At 33.8% G+C, this 9,988-nt stretch overlaps 1 protein-coding gene across 2 annotated transcripts in view; it reads left to right on the top strand.

Annotated features, from left to right (window-relative positions):
- The window catches only part of LOC121382727 (adenylate kinase isoenzyme 5-like), a 121,173-nt gene that overhangs the window by 2,133 nt on the left and 109,052 nt on the right, over positions 1–9,988 (top strand). For both annotated transcript variants that reach the window (XM_041512281.1, XM_041512280.1), the window contains exon 3: positions 624–788. In XM_041512281.1, the coding sequence (XP_041368215.1) occupies positions 624–788 (165 nt within the window). The remainder of the gene's footprint in view (positions 1–623; positions 789–9,988) is intronic.

The raw sequence follows: 9,988 nt of genomic DNA, 5'->3' as shown, positions 1-9,988 counted from the left end.
GAGGATCACAGTGTACATGGAAAGCCCACATAAAATTGAAAACTAATATTTTACTCTTGTTAGCCAGTTTTGAGAAGACCTTAATAATCTCACTGCGTGGTGTTAATTTCATGTTGCTACATTAGTCTTTATTTGTTGCAGTGTGTTTCTTGTAGGAGGTTTCACCTTTTGTGAACTTTTAACAAACTAGATGAGGGTGATGCTTATAATATTGGTACCCAAATTTTAATAGTACATATATATTGTGTATTATAGTGAATTATAAAAACAAAAAACCCACAAACAAAGAAACAAAGAAAAAACCCCCAAAAACCCAAACAACAACAACAACCAACATACAAAACCTATCAGCAAAAGGCATAACCCCACCCCATCTCTATATAGGTATATATATATAATTGGTATCGGCAGTATTTTTTTTTTTATAAAACCTAATTTTTGCAATATGACATACCAATACTTGTCATTTCCTTTTGTTTTCTGTGTTTTAACCTCAGAATAAAATTATGAGATTTGATAAAACAATGAGAATACTTAATATGTGAAAGGACAAAAAAATGGCTGTAAAATAAATATACTGTTTATAGTTCAGATAAAAATCTGGTTACCCATTTTCCTTACAGTTATTTCAGCTGAACAATCACAACCAGAGTTTGATGACTTGACAAACACAGAAGAAATGGAGCCATCAGCCCCACCTATCTGTGAAGAAACTGCACCGGACATCTACATCAAAGATGAAGGTCGCAAACCTGACCTCCCACAATGTCCTATAATATTTATTGCTGGTATGAACAATTTATGACTAACTAGAATTTATTTATGTATAATGAGCATTACCATGTTGAAGGTCTGCATATGATTTGACTTGGAATCTAGTGTAACTATAATCGAATTTCTATAGAATGACCATAATAGTCTGGCAGCAGAGTGGTAAAACCCAACATTTTCTGATATACAGTTTGTTTGCTTTTTTACTTTTTTTTTTTTTTTTTTAAATATTTGGAGTCCAAGTGGGTGTGGAGTTGTCACCCTTGAGCAATTTAAAATATTCAAGATGGTCACCAAAAGGTGTCTGAAACTCGACAAAATACTATATATATATATATATATAGTCAAACCTCTCCTAGCGGCCACCTGTAATCTGCGGTCACCTGCCTTAAGGGGCCACTTTTTCCCCTCCCAAACAGTTTATAATGTTAATGCACCTGTAATAAGTGGTCACCCGTCTAACGTGGCCAGTGGCCACCTAAATTGTATCCCAAATCGCTAAAATACCTGTATTAAGCGGCCACATTAAATGTTTACTTTTATATAAAAGGGATATTTTAACAACAGCGATAAGGTGCTGCAAATGCCCGATATTCACACCTTCAAGAACCATGTACACATTCAGTCCTGACATCTCAACTGTGTAACAATTAAGAAAGTATGACTTGAAATGCATCTAATTGCCTCTAGGCAGGCTAGGCTTGACATATGTAAATTCACTTCCTATGACAAGACACCGCATGAATTAGGAATTAAATAATTAAATGGAAAAAGAAAACAAACTTGTTGAGAACGGTTAATTTAAACATTCCAGTTGCATTTTTTTGTCTCATGGAGGCGACATCTCAAAAGTTGATTTATAGTCAACTGTGAAGCACACATCTGTCAATAAGCAGTACATATGGTAAAACGAGAAACAACAACACATTTTGTTATACTCTATATGTGGCAACCTGTAATCAACGGCCACCTATCTTAAGCAGTAAATTTTATCTACTCCCTTGTGTGACCGCTTAAGACAGGTTTGACTGTGTATGTATATATATATTTATCATATAATATCTTACATTTTCAGTGCAATCAAAGTATGTGATATTTTTCAGATCACATACTTTAAGAATTTGATAACTTTGCAAATTAGATGTAAATTAGTCGAGGTCTCGGCACTAGGTTTATTGACATTTAAGCAAACGTACTTGGGTGACACTCCATGATTGACGTATGCATTCATAGTCATCAAATAAAAACATTTCAATGGCAATTTGACACTGAAAGCTGTTCAGCGTTCAGAAAACAAAAAACATTAGGCATAACTTTATTTTGATGTAAGGACATCCAAAATGACGTCATTTGAGTTTGACATCATTTCCATTAAAAAATACACTGCGCCACATATTCTTACATCATTTGAATATCTAGTAATGGCAGACTGGAATTAAAGTTGCGTGTACAGTTTATAAAAAAACGTTGTAGTAAACTTGAGCTTATATGATAAAGAGATTATTACCCTTGTGTATATCGGTATCGTCAATATCATATATTAGGAATAAAAATAATATATTATGCGAGCCTATGATATTGACGATACCGAAAAACACTCTGGTAATAACCTCTATATATATATTGATAAAATAATTATTTGAACCAAACAGTAAAAATAATATAATATTCAAGATGGCCACCAAGAAGTGTGAAAATCAACATAGTACTATATCTTTACAACCTTATATGATTGAGACATGATTACAGTGAAACCTCTCTAAACCAGACCCTTAGTAAACTAGAATAGAGATATTTCCCATTCCACTGTGCATCGTGGTCGCTAACCGACCGTGAACTCAAGCAAGATCTCGCAAAAATAGCCCTGTTTACACATTGGGGGGGGGGGGGGGGGGGCATGGACAATGGGAGGCCACGCAATAGGAATGTGAATTAGTTCTAGTATTAATTATTCAATCAGTAGAGAACCCAAAGATTCTGTCAACATGCAACAAATACTTATTGGAGACGTTTGTGAATTATTGCTTATCACAGAATAAAAAATATTTTGTTGTTAACACCCGAGAAACCATCGGTTCAGATCCATACACAGTAAATATCGGATATGGGCTGAAATAATATTAATGTGTGTGCATGTGCGTGCATGTATGTATGCAGATATTTATTGTATTGGACATGATTTAAATACTTATAAAGCATCATACGGATAAATACATTCTGGATTCTTTTCACCCAGTTATTTAATATTTTGTTCGATATTTGGACGAAAAATTAAATGATCTGTTATACGACATTAGAATCAGGCCTGTAGGAACAATATATGGGGGGGGGGGGGGGGGGGCACAGTCTAGTTGGGGAGCACAAATCATATTTTAAACCAAATTTATGTATAGTTAAAAGTGAGGGTAATGAAGTTGTAGGCCTATATATGTGACTGATATAAGTAGTAGTTAAAAGTGAGGGTAATGAAGTTGTAGGCCTATATATGTGACTGATATAAGTAGTAGTTAAAAGTGAGGGTAATGAAGTTGTAGGCCTATATATGTGACTGATATAAGTAGTAGTTAAAAGTGAGGGTAATGAAGTTGTAGGCCTATATATGTGACTGATATAAGTAGTAGTTAAAAGTGAGGGTAATGAAGTTGTAGGCCTATATATGTGACTCTGATATAAGTGGTAGTGAACAGTGAGGGTAATGAAGTTGTAGGCCTATATATGTGACTGATATAAGTGGTAGTTAAAAGTGAGGCCGGTAATGAAGTTGTAGGCCTATATATGTGTAGGCCTATATATGTGACTGATATAAGTGGTAGTGAACAGTGAGGGTAATGAAGTTGTAGGCCTATATATGTGACTGATATAAGTAGTAGTTAAAAGTGAGGGTAATGAAGTTGTAGGCCTATATATGTGACTCTGATATAAGTGGTAGTGAACAGTGAGGGTAATGAAGTTGTAGGCCTATATATGTGACTGATATAAGTGGTAGTGAACAGTGAGGGTAATGAAGTTGTAGGCCTATATATGTGACTGATATAAGTAGTAGTTAAAAGTGAGGGTAATGAAGTTGTAGGCCTATATATGTGACTGATATAAGTAGTAGTTAAAAGTGAGGGTAATGAAGTTGTAGGCCTATATATGTGACTGATATAAGTAGTAGTTAAAAGTGAGGGTAATGAAGTTGTAGGCCTATATATGTGACTCTGATATAAGTGGTAGTTAAAAGTGAGGGTAATGAAGTTGTAGGCCTATATATGTGACTGATATAAGTAGTAGTTAAAAGTGAGGGTAATGAAGTTGTAGGCCTATATATGTGACTGATATAAGTGGTAGTGAACAGTGAGGGTAATGAAGTTGTAGGCCTATATATGTGACTGATATAAGTAGTAGTTAAAAGTGAGGGTAATGAAGTTGTAGGCCTATATATGTGACTGATATAAGTGGTAGTGAACAGTGAGGGTAATGAAGTTGTAGGCCTATATATGTGACTGATATAAGTAGTAGTTAAAAGTGAGGGTAATGAAGTTGTAGGCCTATATATGTGACTGATATAAGTGGTAGTGAACAGTGAGGGTAATGAAGTTGTAGGCCTATATATGTGACTGATATAAGTAGTAGTTAAAAGTGAGGGTAATGAAGTTGTAGGCCTATATATGTGACTCTGATATAAGTGGTAGTGAACAGTGAGGGTAATGAAGTTGTAGGCCTATATATGTGACTGATATAAGTGGTAGTGAACTGATATAAGTGGTAGTGAACAGAGGGTAATGAAGTTGTAGGCCTATATATGTGACTGATATAAGTAGTAGTTAAAAGTGAGGGTAATGAAGTTGTAGGCCTATATATGTGACTGATATAAGTAGTAGTTAAAAGTGAGGGTAATGAAGTTGTAGGCCTATATATGTGACTGATATAAGTAGTAGTTAAAAGTGAGGGTAATGAAGTTGTAGGCCTATATATGTGACTCTGATATAAGTGGTAGTGAACAGTGAGGGTAATGAAGCTGTAGGCCTATATATGTGACTGATATAAGTGGTAGTGAACAGTGAGGGTAATGAAGTTGTAGGCCTATATATGTGACTGATATAAGTAGTAGTTAAAAGTGAGGGTAATGAAGTTGTAGGCCTATATATGTGACTCTGATATAAGTGGTAGTGAACAGTGAGGGTAATGAAGTTGTAGGCCTATATATGTGACTGATATAAGTGGTAGTGAACAGTGAGGGTAATGAAGTTGTAGGCCTATATATGTGACTGATAAGTAGTAGTTAAAAGTGAGGGTAATGAAGTTGTAGGCCTATATATGTGACTGATATAAGTAGTAGTTAAAAGTGAGGGTAATGAAGTTGTAGGCCTATATATGTGACTCTGATATAAGTGGTAGTGAACAGTGAGGGTAATGAAGTTGTAGGCCTATATATGTGACTGATATAAGTGGTAGTGAACAGTGAGGGTAATGAAGTTGTAGGCCTATATATGTGACTGATATAAGTAGTAGTTAAAAGTGAGGGTAATGAAGTTGTAGGCCTATATATGTGACTGATATAAGTAGTAGTTAAAAGTGAGGGTAATGAAGTTGTAGGCCTATATATGTGACTCTGATATAAGTGGTAGTGAACAGTGAGGGTAATGAAGTTGTAGGCCTATATATGTGACTGATATAAGTAGTAGTTAAAAGTGAGGGTAATGAAGTTGTAGGCCTATATATGTGACTGATATAAGTAGTAGTTAAAAGTGAGGGTAATGAAGTTGTAGGCCTATATATGTGACTGATATAAGTGGTAGTTAAAAGTGAGGGTAATGAAGTTGTAGGCCTATATATGTGACTGATATAAGTGGTAGTGAACAGTGAGGGTAATGAAGTTGTAGGCCTATATATGTGACTCTGATATAAGTGGTAGTGAACAGTGAGGGTAATGAAGTTGTAGGCCTATATATGTGACTGATATAAGTAGTAGTTAAAAGTGAGGGTAATGAAGTTGTAGGCCTATATATGTGACTGATATAAGTAGTAGTTAAAAGTGAGGGTAATGAAGTTGTAGGCCTATATATGTGACTGATATAAGTGGTAGTGAACAGTGAGGGTAATGAAGTTGTAGGCCTATATATGTGACTGATATAAGTAGTAGTTAAAAGTGAGGGTAATGAAGTTGTAGGCCTATATATGTGACTGATATAAGTAGTAGTTAAAAGTGAGGGTAATGAAGTTGTAGGCCTATATATGTGACTGATATAAGTGGTAGTTAAAAGTGAGGGTAATGAAGTTGTAGGCCTATATATGTGACTGATATAAGTGGTAGTGAACAGTGAGGGTAATGAAGTTGTAGGCCTATATATGTGACTCTGATATAAGTGGTAGTGAACAGTGAGGGTAATGAAGTTGTAGGCCTATATATGTGACTGATATAAGTAGTAGTTAAAAGTGAGGGTAATGAAGTTGTAGGCCTATATATGTGACTGATATAAGTAGTAGTTAAAAGTGAGGGTAATGAAGTTGTAGGCCTATATATGTGACTGATATAAGTGGTAGTGAACAGTGAGGGTAATGAAGTTGTAGGCCTATATATGTGACTGATATAAGTAGTAGTTAAAAGTGAGGGTAATGAAGTTGTAGGCCTATATATGTGACTGATATAAGTAGTAGTGAACAGTGAGGGTAATGAAGTTGTAGGCCTATATATGTGACTGATATAAGTAGTAGTTAAAAGTGAGGGTAATGAAGTTGTAGGCCTATATATGTGACTGATATAAGTAGTAGTTAAAAGTGAGGGTAATGAAGTTGTAGGCCTATATATGTGACTGATATAAGTGGTAGTGAACAGTGAGGGTAATGAAGTTGTAGGCCTATATATGTGACTGATATAAGTGGTAGTGAACAGTGAGGTTAATGAAGTTGTAGGCCTATATATGTGACTGATATAAGTAGTAGTTAAAAGTGAGGGTAATGAAGTTGTAGGCCTATATATGTGACTGATATAAGTAGTAGTTATAAGTAAATAAAATAAATAAATAAAATGAAATAAGATAAGATAAGATCATAAGTCATTTGAATATCGATCGATGGCTGATTGGTATATACAGTTTACAAAAATATGTTGTATTAAGTTTGATATTATATGATAAAGATAAGGAATAGACATAATGTATCATGCTTGACAGAGGTTCACATAATATAATTTTTATTCTTAATATATGATATTGATGATATAGAAACACACTCTGGTAATAATATTTTAAATGAAGTTGTATGTGTCTGATGTAAATGATAGTGAAAAGTAAATACATGAAAATAATATATAAATAAATAAAATAAAATAAATAAATATATATATTTAAAACTGCGTAAATACTAGATATTTAAAATGAAGTTGTTAGTATCTGATATCAATTATAGTGAAAAGTAAAGAAAAAAACAAAAACTAAAATAAGATAAATTAATAAATATATTTTTTAAAACTTTGTAAATACCAGATATTATTTCAAACGAAGTTGCATGTATGTGTCTGATATAAATGATAGTGAAGAGTAAATAAATAAATAAAATAAAATAAAATAAAATAAATAATTTTTGGATAGACATGTACCATTGATTAGTAGTTATAGGACTGTCTTTTTTAATGCAATGATAAGGGGTAAATTGAGCTGTGATAAAGGTCTGTGTGAGATGGGGGATTTGTTGTTTTTTTAGGGGAAAGGTAGGGCATATTTTATTAAATTTTAAATACTGATACATTTGGAGAATTAAATATCACTGGAAATCTGCGTGACTATTTAAATATAATTATAATTGTTAAAAGTAGCAAACACATTCAAATTAAGTTCATTTTATTGTATGAGTGTTTTAATTTTGATAGGCGGCTTGAGAGACTTCACTTAAGTTAATGTTTCACTGCTTATACCATTCTGATGTAAACTTTAGCTATTATACCATCTGATATGAAATATGTATGTTAGTCGACAGAGATTCACAGCTCCTACGAAGCTACTCACGACTCTCATGACAACTGTCAATCATGACCCCCAATGTGTATATAGCCTGGATACAGTCTAATTTAGCAAGGGATGTTATTCTTCGCACACATGTGCAATGGGAATGAGAAATACCTCAAAACTGAACTTATTTTACGGTCCCATATTTTACGCAGCCTTAATCACTGAAATTAACCCCTGAAAATGGGAAACCCCTCTACTCTGAATACTGAATCAATTACCCAGTCCAGTTGAGTTTATTTAATACAAATTTTACTTCTGAAAACCGAATGATACATTTTTTTTAAGGAGTGTTCAATCAGTTGTCAAAGTTGCGATCTTACTGATAATGTCAGATATGCACATGCTCTTTGTAGCATATTGCGGTTGTTTTTGGGTGACTATCAAACAATGCTTCAATGAGTCTCTATTACCTAGAGTCATGCTTAATTGTGATTTTCCAATGGTACCCAGTCATATATGGAATTTTTAACACAGACTACAATAGTTAAGCAATGATGTGTACATCGGCAGGCAACAATGGAACACTTTGTTAAGCTTGACTGTTAAAACAAAACAAAAACTCAAAGATTTCTTAACTTTTCAAAGTGTTACATACATGTATACATCAGGATTTCGAGTGGGAGGGTTCGACTAGGTATTTACTGGGGCCTTTTGGATACGAAGTTGCTTGAGAGGGTAAAGTACCCAATCTTTGTATAGGGTTCCAGGGGCATGCTCCCTCAAGAAGTTTTAAATCTCTGAAAGCCTAAAATCCGTTTTCCAGGCATCTGGAACTTAAAAATTGATATTTTAAAACAACAATTTTAGACTATTTTGTAGATTGTATTTTTGTTGTTAAGGCTATTTATTTTGTTTTGTTTTCAAGATAATGAGATTCTAACGCAAAAAACGTTTAAGGGTATTGACCAGAGGTACATGTATATGTTACATATTTTCGGCAATTGCTTATTATAACCTTAGTAACAGAAAAGGTACATATACTTCAGAACTATGATCAGTTCCTTTAATAATGAACATATTTATGAAAAACAAAACACATTACGTTCTTAAAAATTGTATTATCATGAACCGCTGTGTATTCCTCAAATGTTTTCAGAAAAAGGTATTGCACAAGGTATTGTATCCCATTACATTTCTGTCACTGATTTTGAAATACTTGGAAATAACCAGCTTGATAAAACAATTTCTATGCCAAAATGACAGAAGAATATTGCTTGATATATATTGAAGCCAGTGTCGATTTGATTCTCTATATAAAGATCAAAGCATGAACAGGAGTTTTAGGCAGGAGCTACCTTTCGATCAACTACCTGAGTCAAATCAACCAGTTAGGTTCTTTTTCAATTTTGATGAACCATTCTAAATTATGTTACAAAATTACCTTCAAAAAACGTTTTCTAATTGGCTTTACGGGACATTTGCAAAATCAAGAGCACCAAAATCCCTTTGCACATGCTGTTCTGGATGTAGGAGCCAGTGAAAGTCAGCACCTGCACCCATGACAGGCGTGTGCTAATACAGCTTGTTCTGAATGTGCACATTAAAACATATGGCCTGACCTGACCTAACAGGATTTTTTTCTGTTGTTAACCTTTTATTTCTAACTTTTGTTGATAAATCAATGGAAGATGAACTGCTGTCATTGTCATGTAATATGATTGAATGCCACGATTTCATCAATGTAGCAAAAAAATACAATTAAACATTTTTGCTACATGTAGGTACTTTTGTTTTTTATTTTGCCAGATTAGTTAGAAATTCTGAATCATGTACACTGCAGCTTTTGTAAGGGGAGAGCTAAATGACAAAGAAAAGCAAATATTGTTTTATGGGATGTCTTTTTTTTTAAAAGAAGAAAAAGTGGACCTGAGCCTTTGTGGGAGGGAAACTCCTCCAAACCAGACACCTCAGGACCAAGTAACAAGTCTGGTTTTAAGAGGTATCCGGTTTAAAGGTTCTCTTCTGTACAAATATTTAAAAAAAGACCATGAAAAACATCCGATTTTGAGGGGATTCTGGTTTACAGAGGTTTTGAGAGGTTTCACTGTGTGTGACTGTGTGTCTGTGTGTGTGTGTCTGTGTGTCTGTCTGTATATATATATATGAAGAATTTAGGCACAAAATGCGATATATCAATTTTTTCATTTTCAGTAAAAGTGATTTTTTTAATTGGCGTATATCGCATTTTGATAAAAAAACGGGATTTACCCATACAATTTCATAAGGAT

The sequence above is a fragment of the Gigantopelta aegis genome, chromosome 10 (genome assembly GCF_016097555.1).
Source record: "Gigantopelta aegis isolate Gae_Host chromosome 10, Gae_host_genome, whole genome shotgun sequence".
NCBI classification, from domain to species: domain Eukaryota; kingdom Metazoa; phylum Mollusca; class Gastropoda; order Neomphalida; family Peltospiridae; genus Gigantopelta; species Gigantopelta aegis.
The sequence above is the reverse complement of the archived record's forward strand: the minus strand, read 5'-3'. Positions and strand labels throughout refer to the sequence as shown.